Genomic DNA, 22,405 nt, shown 5'->3' on the forward strand with positions numbered 1-22,405 from the left:
TGTTTGTTTTTTTCTTGTATATTTGTTTGAGTTCTTTGTAGATTCTGGATATTAGCCCTTTGTCAGATGAGTAGATTGCAAAAATTTTCTCCGATTCTGTAGGTTGCCTGTTCACTCTGATGGTAGTTTCTTTTGCTGTGCAGAAGCTCTTTAGTTTAATTAGATCCCATTTGTCAATTTTGGCTTTTGCTGCCGTTGCTTTTGGTGTTTTAGACATCAAGTCCTTGCCCATGCCTATTTCCTGAATGGTACTACCTAGATTTTCTTCTAGGGTTTTTATGGTATTAAGTCTAACATTTAAGTCTCTAATCCATCTTGAATTAATCTTCATATAAGGAGTAAGGAAAGGATCCAGTTTCAGCTTTCTACTTATGGCTAGCCAATTGTCCCAGCATCATATATTAAATAGGGAATCCTTTCCCCATTTCTTGTTTCTCTCAGGTTTGTCAAAGATCAGATGGCTGTAGATGTGTGGTATTATTTCTGAGGACTCTGTTCTGTTCCATTGGTCTATAGCTCTGTTTTGGTACCAGTACCATGCTGTTTTGGTTACTGTAGCCTTGTAGTATAGTTTGAAGTCAGGTAGCATGACACCTCCAGCTTTGTCCTTTTGACTTAGGATTGTCTTGGCAATGCGGGCTCTTTTTTGGTTCCATATGAACTTTAAAGCAGCTTTTTCCAATTCTGTGAAGAAACTCGTTGGTAGCTTGATGGGGATGGCATTGAATCTATAAATAACCTTGGGCAGTATGGCCATTTTCACCATATTGATTCTTCCTATCCATGAGCATGGTATGTTCTTCCATTTGTTTGTGTCCTCTTTTATTTCACTGAGCAGTGGTTTGTAGTTCTCCTTGAAGAGGTCCTTTACATCCCTTGTAAGTTGGATTCCTAGGTATTTTATTCTCTTTGAAGCAATTGTGAATGGAAGTTCATTCATGATTTGGCTCTCTGTTTGTCTGTTACTGGTGTCTAAGAATGCTTGTGATTTTTGCACATTAATTTTGTATCCTGAGACTTTGCTGAAGTTGCTTATCAGCTTAAGGAGATTTTGGGCTGAGACAATGGGGTTTTCTAAATATACAATCATGTCATCTGCAAACAGGGACAATTTGACTTCTTCTTTTCCTAACTGAATACCCTTGATTTCTTTCTCTTGCCTGATTGCCCTAGCCAGAACTTCCAACACTATGTTGAATAGGAGTGGTGAGAGAGGGCATCCCTGTCTTGTGCCAGTTTTCAAAGGGAATTTTTCCAGTTTTTGCCCATTCAGTATGATATTAGCTGTGGGTTTGTCATAAATAGCTCTTATTATTTCGAGGTACGTTCCATCAATACCGAACTTATTGAGCGTTTTTAGCATGAAGGGCTGTTGAATTTTGTCAAAAGCCTTTTCTGCATCTATTGAGATAATCATGTGGTTCTTGACTTTGGTTCTGTTTATATGCTGGATTACGTTTATTGATTTGCGAATGTTGAACCAGCCTTGCATCCCAGGGATGAAGCCCACTTGATCGTGGTGGATAAGCTTTTTGATGTGCTGCTGAATCTGGTTTGCCAGTATTTTATTGAGGATTTTTGCATCGATGTTCATCAGGGATATTGGTCTAAAATCTTCTTTTTTTGTTGTGTTTCTGCCAGGCTTTGGTATCAGGATGATGTTGGCCTCATAAAAAGAGTTAGGGAGGATTCCCTCTTTTTCTATTGATTGGAATAGTTTCAGAAGGAATGGTACCAGCTCCTCCTTGTACCTCTGGTAGAATTCAGCTGTGAATCTGTCTGGTCCTGGACTTTTTTTGGTGGGTAGGCTATTAATTATTGCCTCAATTTCAGAGCCTGCTATTGGTCTACTCAGGGATTCAACTTCTTCCTGGTTTAGTCTTGGGAGAGTGTAAGTGTCCAGGAAATTATCCATTTCTTCTAGATTTTCTAGTTGATTTGCATAGAGGTGTTTATAGTATTCTCTGATGGTAGTTTGTATTTCTGTGGGGTCGGTGGTGATATCCCCTTTATCATTTTTTATTGTGTCTATTTGATTCCTCTCTCTTTTCTTCTTTATTAGTCTTGCTAGCGGTCTGTCAATTTTGTTGATCTTTTCAAAAAACCAACTCCTGGATTCATTGATTTTTTGGAGGGTTTTTTGTGTCTCTATCTCCTTCAGATCTGCTCTGATCTTAGTTATTTCTTGTCTTCTGCTAGCTTTTGAATGTGTTTGCTCTTGCGTCTCTAGTTCTTTTAATTGTGATGTTAGAGTGTCAATTTTAGATCTTTCCTGCTTTCTCTTGTGGGCATTTAGTGCTATAAATTTCCCTCTACACACTGCTTTATATTTGTCCCAGAGATTCTGGTATGTTGTATCTTTGTTCTCATTGGTTTCAAAGAACATCTTTATTTCTGCCTTCATTTCATTATGTACCCAGTAGTCATTCAGGAGCAGATTGTTCAGTTTCCATGTAGTTGAGTGATTTTGATTGAGTTTCTTAGTCCTGAGTTCTAGTTTGATTGCACTGTGGTCTGAGAGACAGTTTGTTATAATTTCTGTTCTTTTACATTTGCTAAGGAGTGCTTTACTTCCAATTATGTGGTCAATTTTGGAATAAGTGTGATGTGGTGCTGAGAAGAATGTATATTCTGTTGATTTGGGGTGGAGAGTTCTATAGATGTCTATTAGGTCCGCTTGGTGCAGAGATGAGTTCAATTCCTGGATATCCTTGTTAACTTTCTGTCTCGTTGATCTGTCTAATGTTGACAGTGGAGTGTTGAAGTCTCCCATTATTATTGTATGGGAGTCTAAGTCTCTTTGTAAGTCTCTAAGGACTTGCTTTATGAATCTGGGTGCTCCTGTATTGGGTGCATATATATTTAGGATAGTTAGCTCTTCCTGTTGAATTGATCCCTTTACCATTATGGAATGGCCTTGTCTCTTTTGATCTTTGATGGTTTAAAGTATGTTTTATCAGAGACTAGGATTGCAACCCCTGCTTTTTTTTGTTCTCCATTTGCTTGGTAGATCTTCCTCCATCCCTTTATTTTGAGCCTATGTATGTTTCTGCATGTGAGATGGGTCTCCTGAATACAGCAGACTGATGGGTCTTGACTCTTTATCCAGTTTGCCAGTCTGTGTCTTTTAATTGGAGCATTTAGTCCATTAACATTTAAGGTTAATATTGTTATGTGTGAACTTGATCCTGCCATTATAATATCAACTGGTTATTTTGCTCGTTAGTTGATGTAGTTTCTTCCTAGCCTTGATGGTCTTTACATTTTGGCATGTTTTTGCAATGGCTGGTACCGGTTGTTCCTTTCCATGTTGAGGGCTTCCTTCAGGGTCTCTTGTAAGGCAGGCCTGGTAGTGACAAAATCTCTAAGCATTTGCTTATCTGTAAAGGATTTTATTTCTCCTTCACTGATGAAACTTAGTTTGGCTGGATATGAAATTCTGGGTTTAAAATTCTTTTCTTTAAGAACGTTGAATATTGGCCCCCACTCTCTTCTGGCTTGTAGAGTTTCTGCCGAGAGATCTGCTGTTAGTCTCATGGGCTTCCCTTTGTGGGTAACCCGACCTTTCTCTCTGGCTGCCCTTAAGATTTTTTCCTTCATTTCAACTTTGGTGAATCTGGCAATTATGTGTCTTGGAGTTGCTCTTCTGGAGGAGTATCTTTGTGGCGTTTTCTGTATTTCCTGAATTTGAATGTTGGCCTGCCCTACTAGGTTGGGGAAGTTCTCCTGGATGATATCCTGAAGAGTGTTTTCCAACTTGGTTCCATTTTCCCCCTCACTTTCAGGCACCCCAATCAGACGTAGATTTGGTCTTTTTACATAATCCCATACTTCTTGCAGGCTTTGTTCATTTCTTTTTCTTCTTTTTTCTTTTGGTTTCTCTTCTCTCTTCATTTCATTCAATTGATCCTCAATCGCTGATACTCTTTCTTCCAGTTGATCGAGTCGGTTACTGAAGCTTGTGCATTTGTCACGTATTTCTCATGTCATGGTTTTCATCTCTGTCATTTCGTTTATGACCTTCTCTGCATTAATTAGTCTAGCTGTCAATTCTTCCACTCTTTTTTCAAGATTTTTAGTTTCTTTGCGCTGGGTACGTAATTCCCCCTTTAGCTCTGAGAAGTTTGATGGACTGAAGCCTTCTTCTCTCATCTTGTCAAAGTCATTCTCTGACCAGCTTTGATCCGTTGTTGGCGATGGGCTGCGCTCCTTTCCAGGGGGAGATGCGCTCTTATTTTTTGAATTTCCAGCTTTTCTGCCCTGCTTTTTCCCCGTCTTTGTGGTTTTATCTGTCTCTGGTCTTTGATGATGGTGACGTACTGATGGGGTTTTGGTATAGGTGTCCTTCCTGTTTGATAGTTTTCCTTCTGACAGTCAGGACCCTCAGCTGTAGGTCTGTTGGAGATTGCTTGAGGTCCACTCCAGACCCTGTTTGCCTGGGTATCAGCAGCAGAGGTTGCAGAAGATAGAATATTGCTGAACAGCCAGTGTACCTGTCTGATTCTTACTTTGGAAGCTTCCTCTCAGGGGTGTACTCCACCCTGTGAGGTGTGGGGTGTCAGACTGCCCCTGGTGGGGGATGTCTCCCAGTTAGGCTACTCAGGGGTCAGGGACCCGCTTGAGCAGGCAGTCTGTCCCTTCTCAGATCTCAACCTCCGTTTGGGAGATCCACTGCTCTCTTCAAAGCTGTCAGACAGAGTCGTTTGCGTCTGCAGAGGTTCTGCTGCTTTGTTGTTGTTGTTTTTTATCTGTGCCCTGTCCCCAGAGGTGGAGTCTACAGAGACAGGCAGGTTTCCTTGAGCTGCTGTGAGCTCCACCCAGTTCGAGCTTCCCAGCGGCTTTGTTTACCTACTTAAGCCTCAGCAATGGCAGGCGCCCCTCCCCCAGCCTCGCTGCTGCCTTGCGGTTAGATTGTAGACTGCTGTGTTAGCAATGAGGGAGGCTCCGTGGGTGTGGGACCCTCCCGGCCAGGTGTGGGATATATTCTCCTGGTGTGCCCGTTTGCTTAAAACGCAGTATTGGGGTGGGAGTTACCTGATTTTCCAGCTGTTGTGTGTCTCAGATCCCCTGGCTAGTAAAAGGGATTCCCTTCCCCCTTGCGCTTCCCAGGTGAGGGGATGCCTCACCCTGCTTCAGCTCTCGCTGGTCGGGCTGCAGCAGCTGACCAGCACCGATTGTCTGGCACTCACTAGTGAGATGACCCCAGTACCTCAGTTGAAAATGCAGAAATCACCGGTCTTCTGTGTCACTCGCGCTGGGAGTTGGAGACTGGAGCTGTTCCTATTCGGCCATCTTGCTCCGCCCCCCACAAATTCTTATTATGACCAATGCTGATGGTCAGCATAACTCCTCAGCCTCCTTACTGGCTTCTCTTGACACTTAAAATGTGTCCCCTGTGCTTCATCTTCAAATTCTCCTATCTGCTCATTCTACCCTCACTTCCTGTGAAACCCAGCTCCCCCTGCAGCTCTAGCGACCCTGTCAATGTAGATGACAAATTTTCATTATCAGTCCCAATCCCTCCCCTGAACACCAAACTGAGTTTTCAGCTGTTTGATAGATGGTGCCCAAATGGATGTCCTGCAGGTGACACAAGTTTCCTCATCCAGAATGAACTCATTGGCTTTCCCTCCGAATGACCACTGCTGGAGCTCTGCTAGTGGCTCCTCCTGCTCCTCCATCCTCATGTCCAGCCAGCTGTCCAGCCTCAGTGAATTCTCCCTCTCTGTGTCTTTTACCTCCATTTATTGTTCTCCAGTGAAAGCTCTCATCACGTCCCTTCTAGGTCAATGTGAGAGTTTCCTAAATAGCCCACACTGGAATATAAATCTCCTGAGGGCAGCCCTTTGTTTTGTTCCCCCAGTGTATCCTCTATCTGTTCACTAATAGATGCACAATAAGCACTCAATGAGCAAAGGTCTCTCTACTTCTTTTCCACTCCCACATTGTTAAAGCATTATTTTCTAAAACAAAGATCAGATCACTCCATGCCCCTGAAGACATATCTTGTAGGCTCCCAGCTGTTATCGTATAAAGTTCAAATTCCTAAACATTGTAGTTAGCTGGGCATGTGAGGCCAACCTGCTTTTCTGGCCTCTTCTCTTCTCAATCTAATGGCCCTTTACTGAAGCTGCCTTGAGCTACTCCTTGTCTCCAGTACACATTATTTCTCATTCAAATCTCTGCTGTCCCAATCCTCTCTCCTGAAAAATATCACCTTCTGACACCTTCTCTGCCTGGAAAATTATTTTATTGTTCAAAGCTTAGCTCAAATGACATATTCCTTGGTAAGCCTTCCCCTACTCCTCCCTCTCCCCAGAGTCTCTGAAATAAACCTCCACTATAGGACCTACTATACCAAATCATGACAGTTAGTCCTATAGGACTATTGAGGCCAACAATCACTTCATCTATTCCACGGGTCTACTTTGGCCTGTGCCATTGGGTATTGGGATACATTGTTATGCTATACCCCTTCAGGACAAAGGAAGCTCCTGGTAGGGCTAACTCCAGCACAGTGAATGTAGCAAGAGTGCATTACAAGTTCGTTGGTGGTGATGTTGGTATCTCAAACAGTTATGATACTTCCCTCAATGATGCCCCTGATTCTCACAACCATGGAAGGCAGATGGTCCAAGTATTGTTGTCTTTTCACAGATAATGAAACTCAGGCAGTAATTAGGTTACTGTCACTCAGCCAGTTGGTGACAACAGCATGGAAAACTGGCCCTATGTGCTTTCTACAAGACCCTATACTTCTTCAAGTCTTTGCCTCAAAAAAACTTAAGTCATTATTAAAAGCAAATGATTATGCTTGTAATCCCAGCACTTTGGGAGGCCAAGGTGGTTGGACTACTTGTGGTCAGGAGTTCACCTGGCCAACATGGTGAAACCCTGTCTGTCCCCAAAAATTAAAAAAGTAGCCAGGTGTTATGGCACACACCTGTAATCCCAGATGCTCGGGAGGCTGAGGCAGGAGAATTGCTTGAACCCAGGAGGCAGAGGTTGCAGTGAGCCAAGATTGCACCATTGCACTCCAGCCTGGGCAACAGAGCAAGACTCTGCCTCAAAAAAAAAAAAAAAAAAAAAGCAAATGAGCACCTCCCATCTACAAAACAATGCTGTAAACAGAAGAATGATAAAAAAAAAAAAAAAAAAAAAAAGCCTAGTCCACCACTTAACAGTTAAGGGGAATAATCTGGGCAAGACTTTTAAATGTTACAGAGCAATTCAGACCATATTGTTCTAAATCAGAGGAACTGTACATTTCTAAAATATTACACCCCCTTTTTGTGTAAGTATAATTTAAACACTTAGGCCGGGCGCAGTGGGTCACGCCTATAATCCCAGCACTTTGGGAGTCCAAGGCAGCCAGATCACGAGGTCAGGAGATTGAGACCATCCTGGCTAACACGGTGAAACCCCGTCTCTACTAAAAATACAAAAATTAGCCGGGAGTGGTGGTGGGTGCCTGTAGTCCCAGCTACTCAGAGGCTGAGGCAGGAGAATGGCGTGAACCCGGGAGGCGGAGCTTGCAGTGAGCCGAAATCACGCCACTGCACTCCAGCCTGGGCGACAAAGCGAGACTCTGTCTCAAAAAATAAATAAATAAATAAATAATAATAATAATTTAAACACTGAGGTAGCCTTCATCAGCCACCGAGTATATGCTGTCATGCTATAACCAAAATGTACAGACGAGCCCCCCAACACACACACAAAATGTTAACTGAAAATGCATCCTTGGGTTGGATTCTAACATTGACACTCAGAGTTGGTTAACAGTGGTAGCTTAAAAGGACTGTTGAGAGCCTTTCACAAGATTAATTCTAAACCTATTACATTTTTACAAAACAAGCAGATCCTATTGTTTCCTGCCTGGAGAAAATCAGAATCTAGGTTTAAGTATTTAGGGAAGTCTGAAGCATTCTTCTACGTATTGAGAATCTGAATTTGAAACTAGTTAGAACAGCAACAATGCTGTGGATACAAAGATGTTAAAGAATCCACCATAAGAATGTATTTTTGTTTTGTTTTGTTTTTGAGACAAGCTCTTACTCTGTCCCCTAGGCTAGAGGGCAGTGGCTTGATTTCAGCTCACTGCACTTCTGCTGGGACTACAAACATGTGCCACCACACTCGGCTATTTTGTTGTTTGGTATTTTTTTCAGATGGAGTCTTGCTCCGTCACCCAGGCTGGCGTTCAGTGGCACGATCTCGGCTCACTGTAACCCCCACCTCCCGGGTTCAAGCGATTCTCCTGTTTCAGCCTCCCGGGTAGCTGGGATTACAGGTACATGCCACCATGCACAGTTAATTTTTGTATTTTTAGTAGAGATAGGGTTTTGCCACATTGGCCAGGCTGATCTCAAACTCCTGACCTCAAATGATCCACCCACCTCGGCCTCCCAAAGTGCTGGGATAACAGATGTGAGCCACCGCACCGTGCCCATTTTCTTTCTTTCTTAAAAAGAATCTCTCTCTTACTGATTCACCCAATTCAACCACATGTCTTTTATAAATGCAATCAGACCCAAAAAATAAGGTCTTTTTATATTTTGTTATTCTGAGAAAAAAACGAATATAATGCATGAGTGATCCTCCTTGCTCATCTCCACTTCCACGCTGGTAATTCTGGGAGACAAAAGTCACAAATTTCCAATAGAAACATGAGATAACCAGGCTACACCTTCACTTGCAAAGAACGTCATCCTTACTCATCCTCTCTTGAAAACTCAATGGATTGGGATGATAACGAAATGATCACTGATCAGGTTTACCAGGTTCTGCAATTCTTCTTACTCCTAAGAACCAAAACCTATTCCTGGAGACTGGGTGTGCACTCTTGGGTACACAGATAGGGTCATGTGTCTGTCTGCCTGCAGGCCCCGACCTGCTGTCGCCTGCACATGCCTCTGTTACACAGAGGAGGTTCATCTATAATGGCACTCCCAAACTTATTGTCCTTTCCAAATAATATCAAGAATTATTTTGACTTCTCTGATGTTCCCAGTTTACCTTAAGATTAATAAAGCAATTACAATACTCTCAATTAAGAAGCTATTTGAGCAACTCACTTAATTATTTCTATTTTTTTTTTTTTTTTCTTAAGTGGATAGTTTTCTTCTCTCTTAGGGCAGTACAGCATCCTTCTTCTGAGAAAAGAAGAAATGTTGGGCCAAATTCTTTCCTAAAACACAGCATCTTAAGCTCATACCATCTAACATGACTTTCTGAGTAAGTGACTCTCAGATCTCACAAACTATCAAACGTTATTTTCACTTCAAATTTAACCTTTTAGGGGGAACTTTTACACACATTCACAAACCTCAGATTTCTTTTTCTTTTTTTTTCAGTGACAGGGTCTTGCTCTGTTGCCCAGACTGGAGTGTCCTGGCACGATCATAGCTCGCTGCAGCCTCAAATTCCTGGGCTCAAGTGATTCTCCCACTTCAGCCTCCCAAAGTGCTGGGATTACAGGCATGAGCCACTGCGCCTGGCCAGATTTTGTTTTTTGTTTACCTTTTGACATATACTAACTAGATTTTCATCTACATCATACAGTTGAAAAGATAAGTTCAAAGTCTGGACCAAAATGATGAGGAAACAAAGAGGAAAGTCTTGACCAATAGAAGATATCACTCCTAATCAGGCTTTGTCGGATATCCGTGGAACCCTGGGACAGCAACCTCACTGAGGACGTCTCTTGAAATTTAACAAACAACAACAAAAAAAGGCAGAAATCAAAAAAGAGAGAGAGAGAAATACTCAAAATCTCTTCCTTATCTTACTAGGTTGTTAAGAAAATTAAAGGTGGCGATGCAACTAAAAACATCTTGCAAACTGTATACTTGTCAAGTGCTTATCCAAATTACATGAAAAAGAACCACTCTTAGGAAGGCTCTCATTAAGGTAGCAACAGAGCGCAGAGAACCATCAGAAGGGAATGGTGATGGCAGTGACAGTCACTAGCAGAAGGCCCCAGAAACCAGCCACTTGTTTACTCACCTTTGGCAGAGCAGGTAAGGGTCAGGCACAACCCATTCTGACTACCTTCTTCCAACAGGCACAAAAGGACAGGCACATGGGTTTCTGTCCTCTTACTATTCACCATTCAGAGCCCAAGATTCAGGCACTCTGGCCTTCACTTTGTCTTGAGTTGTGGGATTTTCTTGTTGTTGTTGTTGTTAATGATTTGTTTACATGTTTTCTGCTTTTTGCTCACAATACAAAAGATTTCCCTTCTCTCAGGGCAGGGGGTGTTCCAAAATATTTGGTAACTCAGCTTAAAGAAAAATGTTTGAGTCAAATACAATATGAAGAAAAAATGTATTTATGGATTGGGATTTCCAAGCCCTGGCATACTAAAAGAAAGATTATCATTAAAAGAAATCTGGGTCACCATGCCCCACTTGTAAGCTAGGTGATCTTGGACAAGTTGCTTAATCTTTCCATGCCTTCCTTTTCTTCTTCTGTATAATAAGGACAAATAACAAAATCTACTTTATACAGTTGTGAGGAATTAAATGAGTTAGTATACACGAAGTGTGGAAAACTGAGTTGGTATGTAATAAGCACTCTTCAATTATTATTGAAGTATTATTAACAATTTGGAAACTTTTATCAATCACCCAAATGTTGGCCAATTTAAAATTGTGTCCCTTTTCCCAATCTCCCATGGTTAACAATAGTTGAACAGCTCATTCTTATGAGAATGGACCAATAAATCAATAAAATATATAAGAATATACATCTATCCATCAGTCCTAGATACTGTGATTGGTTTTGGTGAAGGAGGACCATATTTGTATACAAATTTGAAAGCCTATCCTTTTGCCCCTTTCTTTCCCTCAATTCAGAGGCAATGATCCCAATGATCTATTTAGACATACTGTTACTATGTGTGGTTATTTCAATTGTCAAACAGCAAATAAGCTTTCAAAGCAGGGCAAGGATAAAGAGGAGCAGTCTGCAAAATCACTTTTCTCATCAGAATCAATAGAAAACACTAACATGAAATTTTAAATCAAATTTAAAATGTGTGAAAAAATAATTTTATGCATGCTTTTTGCATTTAAACTTTTGAGAAAACACCAACCCTTACTTGTATGTTTTCTCAGCAGCAAGAACTGTATCCCCTTAACTGTGTATCCCCAGGATATACAACAGACATTGGAAAAAGATGGATGGGTGGGTGGGAAAAAGAGAGCCGGCTTTACCCAGATTTTAGAATCCATCAAATTCCTGTAATCGCAGAATCGAATATTAGTGATATGAAAGGAACTGAGTCAAGGGGAAGTCACACCACTTGACCAAAGCTAGGTGGCAATTTAAGGACAGATGCTGAACTTGAGTTCTATCCATCCTATAAAGAATGCAGAGCTCTTGCTTATACCACAGCTTCCCATCTAAAGGTAAGCCTCCTTGGTCTTTTGCAAGCTTTGGAAATATGTCTCTGAAACCAGGAACAGAATAATTCAGGTGCTTTTCTTCACGTATCTAATCAGTACTTACTGGAGACAGGTCTTCACCTACATTCTTCATTACATTCAAAAATTAAAGAACCACTGATTCTCTGACTTGCCTCTTCAGGCCTCTGAGACAAGAGATTTGCTACTTGTTATACGAAATCATTCTGCCTCCAAAAGCTTTCAGATTTCACCCACTGGATAAATCAAAAGAGTTTCCATGCTGCTTATATTAAGGTAGCCTTTTGTTGAAGAAACATACGTTAGAGTTAGAGGAGCTGGGACTTTGTGTACAGATTAAGTGCAGTTCGAAATTGTGAATTTTAGATGTAGCATTGAATGAAAAGCTTTCAGTCTACCATGTAAGAAAGTGTTTCTCAATAAAACCAAGGGACTTAACATCTACAAATCAGTAAGTCAGTCAGAAAGCATCTGTTTCTACCTGCTGGCACACAGCACAGCACTATAGTGACATGAACCAAATGACAACTCCAGGAGCTCAATTTAGCTGCACTAGGACCATGACTTGGGTATGCAGAAAGGGCAGCTAGACTGGGGGTCTGCATGAGTCAGAGACCTAGAAACAGAGAAAGGAAGACAAGCCAAGCTCAGATGATATTTTGCTCCTGCTCTCCACCCTTCAGTGGGTTCCCCACTGCCTGCTGTGACTTTCAGAACCCCTCTTAGAGCTTCTAGGACTTTTACAATAAGGTTCTAACCTATTTTTCCTTCTACCCTACTGATTCCTTGCAGGTATACTATATTCTAGATTAAAGAGACTATTTTCTGCTCCCTGAAGAGTCCAATCACATAACCACCTCCACACCTTTGCACGAGCTATCCCTCCAACTGAGATGCAACCTCCCTCCCCACCATCCTATCCTAAGTGCCACCTCTTCTGTAGAGCCTTTCCTGATTTTCCTTCCAACCTCACAGACTACCATTAATTGGATGTGGCCCCAGCTATCATGAAACTTTTGCACTTTTGTAAAAAGTAACTCACTCATGGTAATTATTTTCTTAATGGTATGGCAGTAATTTGGGAATCTTTTTTCTTGCTTTCAATCAAAATTAGCTGAACATCTACCGTGTGTCAGATGTTGTGCTGGGTGCCTGAGACACAAAAATGAATAAAGTCGAGGTTCTTGCCCTCAGTGGGTTTGTGGTCTAGTATACAAGACAATATTATGATAGAGGGTTGCAGCTAGTGCAATGGAAACCCAGGTAAGGGAAGAACTTACTGACTAAGGAAATATGAGAGAGGTTATGGCATTTAAAAGTTGGGGATAGAGAGAAATTGGAGAAAATTTGCTCACTTAGGGAAAAAATGAGTAAGAGAGAGTTCTAGATAAAAATAACATTTATGCAATAGTGCTTGGCTCAGGACAGGGGATAGGCACTCAATGTTTATTGAATGAATAAAGCAAAGGTCTCCAAAATTATGGCATTGTCTCAGCCCCCTCCTCCCTGCTATTACTTACATTTACTAAGTGCCTACATGTCTTCCATCCTTCACACCAACCTCATAAATTAGGCACCATCATCCTCATTTTATAGATGAGGAAGCTAAGGCTCCCAAGTCCTGAGACCCCAAAGCTATCAAGTGGCAGAGCCTGATTGAGTTATTTATTATATAGAAACGTGCTAAAGTTATTTAAGTTATTTATAATATAGAGTTATTTATAATATAGAAATATAGCTAAAGTATTGAGTTATTTATAATATAGAAACATGCTAAAGAATTCACCTTAAAGGAGTCATTTGTTGAACAAACTCTTGGCTGTCTTCCTTGAAGCCTGGGGGTGAGGGGTACTCTGGGCATCCTTCAAAGCCCAGCAGATCTCTGGTCAAATGTACTGGGGCAGAAAGGAGAGAAATGGCTGAAGCCATGCTCCATGCAGATTCCACGCATGGCAGGGTCCTATATGTCCCCACGAACCTAATATGAGTTCTTGCACAGCATTTGGTCTCAGTGGCCCCAAATGAGGGCCCTCTTCCTTAATGACAAAAGACAACCTGAAGAGAGTCACTCAAACATCACCTCAGGACAAGTCAGGCTTATAAAAGCTTCCCTAGGGTTCAAAGAACTGAATTGGAGCTCTGGCATTCTAAGACAAAGCATTTCATTTTTGACGGAGTTCTTGTTCCTACTTTTCTCTTTCTAATCATTTTCTCAATTTCTGCCTTTCTAGCTCAGGCTTTTTCTTCAATACTTGTACTGGGCACATGCTTTTTTTTTTTTCTCCTAGCTGAGATGATTATATCTTGCCATTGTGGTGTTCCTTTTCCATTGAAAGCAATCAAAAATGAAAATCCACATTTCAGAAGAGTGTCTATTAAATATATACCATTTTGTGTATGCAAAAAAGCACTCTCTGAGGGCTGATTTCCAGCTCTGTGTATCACCTGAAGATTAGATATTGGGTGAGACTTCTGCTCCTCACAGGCCATTTGCATTTAGTAATTGAGAATGATGGCAGAAAGTCTGGAGTAGAAGCAACTTATTTTAAGGAATGCCTTGGTCTCAAGCATTGCTAATCAAAGTGTGGTCCTTGGATCAGTGGTAACTGCTTCACCTGGGAGCTTATTAGAAATGCAGAATCTCAGGCCCCACTTCAGACCAAATGAATCAGAATCTGCCTTTTAACAAGATCCCAGGTGATTTGTATGCACATTAAAGTTTTAGAAGCACAGGTCTAGAGCTAAGGTGTATTTGCTTTTATTGCCTTACTGGAGCCTCCATGTGCATTTCTTTCCTAAGAAAAAAAATCTCTGTATAGTAAACTCCATAGGACATCCCCCACCACCCTTGCCTGCCCAAAAGGTTTATTCACAGAGAAACTGTGAAGTGATAAATATTCCTCCAGAAATCACACTCTCAGCCTGAAGGAGTTCAAAGTGAAACAAAGCTGATGGCTAGCTTCCTGCAGCATATGAGTGCCTAAAAGAAAGAGCTCTGAGACTGACAGGTGACAGGAAACCCTTACTCCTATCCTCTTCTCCAAGGCTCTGGATATTTTTGCCTGGCATGATCCCCCACCCCACCCCCCGCCCCGCCGCAGGAAGGCAGGGAAAAAAGACATGCTATAGGAACCTGAGAGGTACTGTCATAAGACCAAGGTGGCCATGACGTACACTGAGCTCTGAAATGTCGAGGAGGATGCTCTGTAAACACGACCGAGCAGAACCAAGAGCACAAAACAAATCTCAGCTGTGCTCAGACCTCACCCATCCAATAACAATAGTCAAGACAAATGTAAATGAACCTTGATTCACTAGTCTGTCATCTACAGAAGATAAATGGACCAAGAAGATGGAAAATCACGTGGACCTGGTTTGAGAGAATGAAAGCTAGAACTGGGAGGCAAAAGCAGAGAGGAGGGGAGGAAATGATCCAGATTCACCCAATACTGTTCTGCCCGTCTATTCTCACTCATCTGTAAAGCAGAGCTGGTGTCTACGGCAGATCAGAGGCTGTGACCAGAGCCCTGGCAGGCCACACAGGTGCTGGCCTGGCCTCACACTTGACCTTTTCCTCCATGAAGAGGAAGCCTACCTCAGAGAAATCTCTATGAAAACTACAAGCACCCAAAAAGTTATTCCTTCTTAAAACAAATATACAAAAATGAAAATAAAAACCAATGTTCACCCAAAGCAAGTGTTTTCTCACTAATTTTGATACATATGCATATTGCAATAAACACCTTTATACTCTGGGCATCTTTCAGATGTCTAAGTTGGAATGCCTGGGTTATTGATTACTCTATGTTAAAGCCCAACATGTTACACCTCTCCTCCACTTTTACTAATTTTTCACTCATTTTTTTTTCCATTTTCACCTTGGAATTCTCTGAAACAGCAATATTTTAAAACGCTAAAATGGTTTATTTATAGCAATCAATACTTGCTTTTCAACCGATTATAATTTATTTATATATTAACAGTATCTCAGCTCCTTTTAATGTCTATATCAACAAGCTCTAGAGAACGTTTGCAATGGACAGTAATGATGGACAGCAATGAGCAGTGGAGGCAGGGAGACTAGGCTCTGAAATTCAGACAGGAACTCCATCTGTCTTCCTCTACCACAACCAAAAGATACCCCTCCCCCAGAACCAAATATGTTATAGATTAGCCGCCCACGGAGGCTGAGGCTATCAATTTTATTTCAGCTAACTTCTACTTCATAGAAAAGCGATTCACTTTATTCCCCGAAATCAGACCTCGAAGACCAAAGCAAACTGTCAGAGGCACACCTGAAAGAACACCTCTGCACCTCCTCCCCGCCCCCAACATGCACAGACACGCTGCACATGCAGGGAAAGGGAAAGTTAACTTTCAAATAAACCTGCCACTCAGCCAGTCTGACCACGTTTCCAGACCCTTCACATTCTCAAAGGTGGTTCTTACAACTCTTGCTTAAATCCAGAGGCTGAAATCTGACTTCTATCTGCTGAAGGCATTGACAAGGGTCAGAGGTCCACAAATACATCACTCCCCCGCCCCCCCTTTCTTGGCCAAAGTGGTAATAATGGGCCAGGCTTTATTGTCTTTCCTTGGGGGAAGCCAGGCCCGGAGGCTGGTGGGAAGCTCCAGACAGAATGTGGGTGTGTAAATCTGTGCGGGCTCCACAGGGGAATTTTCAGGGAACTCCAGCGGTTTCGGAGAAGGACGGCCATAGGCTGGGACGCAGGCACCCTCGCGTTGTCAGATCCTCCTGAAGTCTGGGTGTATGGGGGAGGGGTGCAAGGCTGTCCTGGCAGCTAAGCTCTCTCTCCCCTCTGGGCCATCCCTAGGCCCTCCCAACACAGCTGGGTCACTCACCGCCCGTTAGCTGTGCAGGGCCGAAGCACAGCGCCAGCTGAAACCACAGGATCACGGCCAAGAGTCTCTGGGGGGACTGAGGTTGCTGCTGCTGCTGCTGCTCTAGAAATCCATCTCCAATGCTCGGGTTCATTCCATGATACATCTTTCATCCACAGAGGGCATCCAGCTTGCAAGGGTCTGCAACCAGAAGCGGAACACGACAATAAGCCAGACTGTCCGGGCTTAGGGGGCACGCTCTCCCTCCTCCGCTCTGGGACCCGACGCCTCGGCTTCCCAGGCTCCATCCTGGTTCCTCCCCCGCGCGGCCCCCGCCCCCTTTCCCACGGCGAGGTCCCCCGCCTTCCCCCGAGCCGGGTGCACTGAGTAACAGCCGCCGTGGGATGCTGCGCGTGCTGGGGGATGGAGGACAGGAGGGAGGGCAGGGGTTAGCGCACATTGGCTCCGCGCCGGTCCCCGGGATTCAGCAGCTGTGCCCACCACAGGAAAGTCTAAAGCCTCCCCGCGTCTCGGGGCCGAGAGGACACTTTTCCCTGGGCCTATACATTTCACTCTGGGAATCTAACAATGTGGCACCGTCTCCCCCAGCTACTTCTCTGGTTTTCCTCAGGATTGGGATGGATCCTACTGCCCCAGTCCCCACTGAGATTTCAATGCGCTGTCAAAAAAAAAAAAAAGAATTTCTCCCTTGGGGAGCAGCACCAGGCACCAACTCCTCCTCCCCGGCTTGCGAGCGCCTCTCCGGGACGGAAGCCCCTTTCGGGGCTTTCGGTCTTACCTGTGGGTCTCATGCATGCAGCTTCCTTCCCTCCTCCGCCTCCTCCCCCCGCCAGTCTAACCCGCATCTGTGCGCGACCTCTGCTGCCGCCGCTGCGCGAGCGAACGAGACGGAAGCTTCGGCGGCGGCGCCCGGCTCCAGCTCCCCCGCCCGCGCGCTCCCTCCCCAGGCGCCCCCGAGCGGGCGGGTGCGGGGGGAGGACGGGAGCCCGGCCGCGCGCCCCCGCGGAGGCGCCCGCGCGCCCGCTACCTGAACTCGCGAGCGCGCGGCGGCGACGGCGCGGAGAGAGGGAGGGGGCGGGGACGGGGTGAGGTGGGGGGCGGGGACGGGGCGAAGGGTGCGCGGGCGCGCGAGCACGCGCCTCTGCCAACCCAGCCGGCGCCGCGGCAGGGCCGGCGACCGGCGAGGGCGGGGACGGGTAAGAGGCCGCCGCCGCGACCAATGGGAAGCCCGCGCGCCTGCACCTGTCGGGGCGCGAGGCGCCGGCTGCTGCTCTCGCACAAGCACGCAGTTGGGTCACCCCTTCCCCGGCGCTGGACTGCGGTCCCTGCCCCGGCTGCGCGCCAGCTCAGGTGCCCACCCCGGCCTCCGCGCTGCCTCTGGTGCCCCTAGCCCGCGGCGTGGCTTGGCGCGGGAGAGCGCTCCGCCCTAGAACTGCCGCCGCGGCGGTGGCTCCAGACCCAGGACGAGTGCGCAGCCGGCCGCTCCCATCCACAGAACGCTCGCCACGGACTCGGTTAACTTGAGCACCGCCAGTTGCTCAAGTCTCTTAATTTCCAGCTGTAACCCCTCCCCGCTCCCACCTCCGCCGAGGCTCTGCGCGTCCCCGGGGAGACCGAAGGACGACCTGCGGCAGCTGAGAGACACCCTCCCGCTCCCCCGCACCCTTGGTATTTTCCCTCTGCCAGCCGCAGGCGTTATGAGTGAGGACCCCTGTCCGGTCTTGGAGATGAGCGGGCCCCTCGGAGCTTCGGCCTGGGAGGCGCTCCCCTGGGCGGGGAGGCGGGGGTGGCGGGTGATCGGTGACGCGCAGGTTGGGTATCTGGAGGAGGGGAAGCTTCCGGGGTCTTAGATCGGAAGCCAAGGGGTCGGTGGTAATTGCCCTCCCAGCCCCAAGTGGAGAGAGTTGGCCTGGTCGGTTCCTTCTCTCTGCGCCGGTTCTTTTGTCGGAGCTCAGCCCGCAGTGGTTGCAGCTCTCACTCCGTGCCGGCTCTGACCGCCCGCGGTCGGTTTCAAGATAGGGAAGCCCACATTCCAGCCGCAGTGATTAAGAGGAGTCAGGTAATGAGGTGGCGTCCACCCGCCGCACTTTAGAACCAGTGACACTCCATGACTGTGTAGCAATTTATGGATATGAAAACTATGTGCCTGATACAGCTACCAAATCATCCCTTGCTTCTGTCGACTTTCCCAAAATCTCACATACTGATGGTAGTTGCGAAATTACAGCTTTTACTGTGTCAACTCTCACTGGGAGTAATTTTAACACATTCTTTCAGGATAGATTAGCTTTTAGTAGATAAGTCAAGCTCCGTTATTTTGTTTTTTGTTTTTGCGTGTGTATGAACTTGAGATGGCAGCTTTACACAAAATAAAGAAGATTTTGACTAGCACAAGTCCAGTTTTGGTACAGCTTGTACTTTGGGACCCCAAAATATTAGTAGGGGACCTTCCACCTTCCCAAGGTCCTGTGACTGTCCTCCACAGTTTGAATATTTATTCCATTTTTCTTTCTTAGTAAATTTTCTAAATCTTATAAAATATCCACCAAATCAATGACGGTCAGAAATATTTGTTGACCATGCACATGTTCTTAACCATTGTAAGAGGTATATCCAAGAGCTGTTGAAATCTATTCTTTGGCTGGAGTACAATCTATTTTTACAGAGAATGTTGGGACTGAAAGGAACATTCAAGTTTATCTGATCCAAACATGGGATCTATGCTTGAGTCTCCTCTCTGACATTTCTAATAAGTGGTCATTCAGCCTCATTGAATACTTATCAAGGTAGCCTGTTTATATTTGCCAGCAGGTCTCTTAGAAAAGTCTTTCTTACATTGAACGGAAATCTACTTCCCTGAAACCTTTACCCACTGATTTTGTCTCTCCCCTGTGGGCCCACGCAGCTAAATAGAATTCCTCTTTCTTAAGAGAGCATCTCATGGCTTTGGAGATGGCTTCGTGTTCCCTTGAGTCTTCTCTTCTCTGGGTCACGCATAGCCATTTCCTTCAGTGCAGCAATTCCCAGACTTTTCACCAGCCTGTGGCCTTTCTCTGACCCAGTTTCTCAATGATCATCCACCCCCAACAATCAAAGTTTGTTTCCAGAAAGAGGCCCTACTTTCCTTCTGTGGATTCTGACCAGTACAGGCCAGTATTGTTGCTTTCTGTATTTTAAACAACTTGCTTCTATTAATTCAACTGAAGAAGACAAGCATTTGGAGGGCAACTACAGCATAACTTATTGTTATTAGTATTACATATGTTATTATTATTAATCATTTTCTACATTATCCCATGTATTATTTTTGTAGGGCTGCCAAAACAAAATACCACAGGCTGGGTGGCGTAAACAACAGACATTTATTTTCTGACAGTCCTGGAGGCTGGAGGTCCAAGATCAAGGTGCCGGCAGGGTTTGTTCCTTCTGAGGTCCCTGTACATTGCTTGCAGATTACCATCTTCTCCGTGTGTGATCACATGGTCTTTCCTCTGTTGTGTCTGTGTCCTCTTCTCCTCTTTTTATAAAGATAGCAGTCACATTCGATTAGGGAACACCCTAACGACCCCATTCTAACTTCATTGCCCTTTTAAAGACCCTGTCTCCAAATATGTTCATGCTCTGAAGTACTGGGGGTTAGGGATTCAACCTATAAATTTTGGGGGGGGACACAATTGAACCTGTAACATCCCACAACAAAAATACAGTATATTTTTTAAAGTGTAAAATATAAAACAAAAACATACTCATCATGGGTGAGGATGGTGAAGACAAAGGAGGTCAATCCATTTTTTTGGAGACCATCTAGCCAATGAAAGCCTCAGATTTGAAGTTAAGACAGTTCAGGCCGGGCGCGGTGGCTCACGCCTGTAATCCCAGCACTTTGGGAGGCCGAGGGCGGATCACAAGGTCAGGAGATCGAGACCATCCTGGCTAACACGGTGAAACCCCGTCTCTACTAAAAATACAAGAAAGTTAGCCGGGCATGGTAGCCGGCGCCTGTAGTCCCAGCTACTGGGGAGGCTGAGGCAGGAGAATGGCGTGAACCCGGGAGGTGGAGCTTACAGTGAGCCAAGATGGGGCCACTGCACTCCAGCCTGGTGACAGAGCAAAGACTCCGTCTCAAAAAAAAAAAGACAGTTCAACTTCTTCCTAATAGTTTTTCTGCCATTCCACAGCTATTTCTATGAATACCTTCTACCTAAGGAAGTTTACAAAATGAGTCATCTTGAATTTATTTTGTTATATATTTTTCTGAAGAAGAGGAAGGAAATGAGGGTAGATGGAATGTAGAAGAGAATATGGTTTACTTCCTATTAAGTGGGAGCAGGTACGGAAACCTGACTTTATCTCTCTTCCTCTCTCAACTCCAGAACCAATACCAGTGGGGACAGAAACTAAAGCAAAACCTCAGAGTCCTCCTCCCAAAGACAGGAGAGCACCGGGGGCTTTTTTTCTTAGAGACTCTGCCCCTCCTCTGATTACATGCCTTCTCTCTACCCTCCATGCATGAAGTTCCCCACTGTTTTCACTCTTCTTTCCTCGTGGTATATATTATGATTTCACTTTTGGTGGCCAATAATAGTTCACTTTATATATATTTGTTGAGCACTTACTATGAACTGGACAGTCTTCTAGATGCTGGGAGTTCAACAGTGAACAAAGACAAAAACCCCTGCCTTCAGCTTTGTGCAGTAGCAGTATCATAGCCAATGAAGTTTATCTGAGGTGATTATTGCTAATTGAAAAAAACCCTGCCTTCCAGGAACTATTCTAGTTAAGGAAGACAGATGAGAAGAAAAGAAGGAAAACATTTTCTATGCTAGATGGTGTTAAGCGCTAAGCAGAATAATAAATTTGGGAAGAGGTAGAAGAAAAATGTAGGTTACAGTATGGGCTAAGTTGTAACAAAGTGTTCCAAATATATAGTAAATTAAATGGAAGTTTATTTCTCACATATGTAAATTTCTTACCATTGGAGGTACAGGGCATGGTAAAATGTCTGGGGCATGTCTGCTCCAGAGTCATTCAGGGACCTAGGTTCCTTCTCTCATTACTCTGTTGTTCCCTGAGGTCTTCATTTGCATCATTGAAGCTGGATCATTGGCATTTCTGGGGTCTGGCCCAAAGGAAAGCCATTGGGGAGTGGTTGGAGAGAAAGAAAAGAAAAGTATAAGGTAACAATTTTCTTTCAGGCAAATGAGGAAGAAGTTACATAAATTAGTTCTCTCACATATCATTACTGAGAACCTAGTCACATGGCCATACCTAGCTGCAAGGGAAGTTGGGAAATGTAGTCTTTATTGGACAGCCTGGAGACCAGAAAGAAGAGAATGGATTGGAGGGGACATGGGAAACTGGCAGTCTATGGCACCTTATGTATGAAGATAGAGATGGTGACTTATTTTTCTTAGTCAATATTCAAAGGAAAATAAATCATTTGCACCAATCTCTTACTGACATTGAAAACCAAACTGGAGCCAGTTGTTCTTCTCTTCTGGCTTTCCTCAATCCTGCACACCCAGGAATACACACAATCAACCACAAACCCTTTAATGAGCCCAGAACATACCAGAACATGAGCCTAGCATGGTACCAAATGCTGTGTTTGGGTGTAAATCTAGAATTTTCAAAGCATCTGATTCACCCGTTGCCTCTGCCTTGGAGAGACTACACACTCAGCAAGGAGACTACACACTCAGCTTCAGGGGCTGGAGTGTGGAACAGGATAAATAAGCTCATTCAGTCACACTCCCATCCATTCTTCCTTCCATTCGAAGTGCACTTAAACTGTGTACCCAGCATATTTCAGTCATTGTGCCAGGTATGGAGAATACAAAAACAAAAACACAATCCTTACCTTTAACAAGTTTATAATCTATGGGGAGAGTTGAAAGACAAACCTGCAATTATACAGTCATGGGGTAATTGCTGTAATTGGAAAGTACTTAGAGAAGGTGGTAGGAAAAGGGTCCTGGAGGTGACCTCATATGTCATATGAGGGTGTCTGTGTGTGTGTGTGTGTGTATGTGTGTCAGAAATGAAGGGGAAAGGATATACAGTGAGTTTTCTAGGCAGAAGGAATAGCTTGTGCAAAGGTCAGGAGGGAAGGG

The 22,405-nt window shown here is 44.3% G+C and overlaps 1 protein-coding gene across 5 annotated transcripts in view; it reads right to left on the reverse strand.

The window, feature by feature from the left end:
• The window catches only part of SUSD4 (sushi domain containing 4), a 149,424-nt gene extending 132,144 nt beyond the window's left edge, over positions 1-17,280 (reverse strand). For 2 of the 5 annotated variants that reach the window (XM_030936814.1, XM_010368548.2), the window contains exons 1-2: positions 17,071-17,278; positions 16,293-16,472 (exon numbers count right to left, since the gene is read on the reverse strand). In XM_030936814.1, coding sequence (XP_030792674.1) covers positions 16,293-16,437 — 145 coding nt within the window. In that variant the 5' untranslated portion in view covers positions 16,438-16,472; positions 17,071-17,278. Of the gene's footprint in view, positions 1-16,292; positions 16,473-16,858; positions 16,946-17,070 lie in introns of those variants that run through there. The other 3 variants (XM_030936817.1, XM_010368547.2, XM_030936815.1) reach the window with 3 other exon arrangements.
• Between the last annotated feature and the right edge of the window lie 5,125 nt (positions 17,281-22,405).

This window comes from Rhinopithecus roxellana, chromosome 8 (genome assembly GCF_007565055.1).
Source record: "Rhinopithecus roxellana isolate Shanxi Qingling chromosome 8, ASM756505v1, whole genome shotgun sequence".
NCBI lineage: Eukaryota > Metazoa > Chordata > Mammalia > Primates > Cercopithecidae > Rhinopithecus > Rhinopithecus roxellana.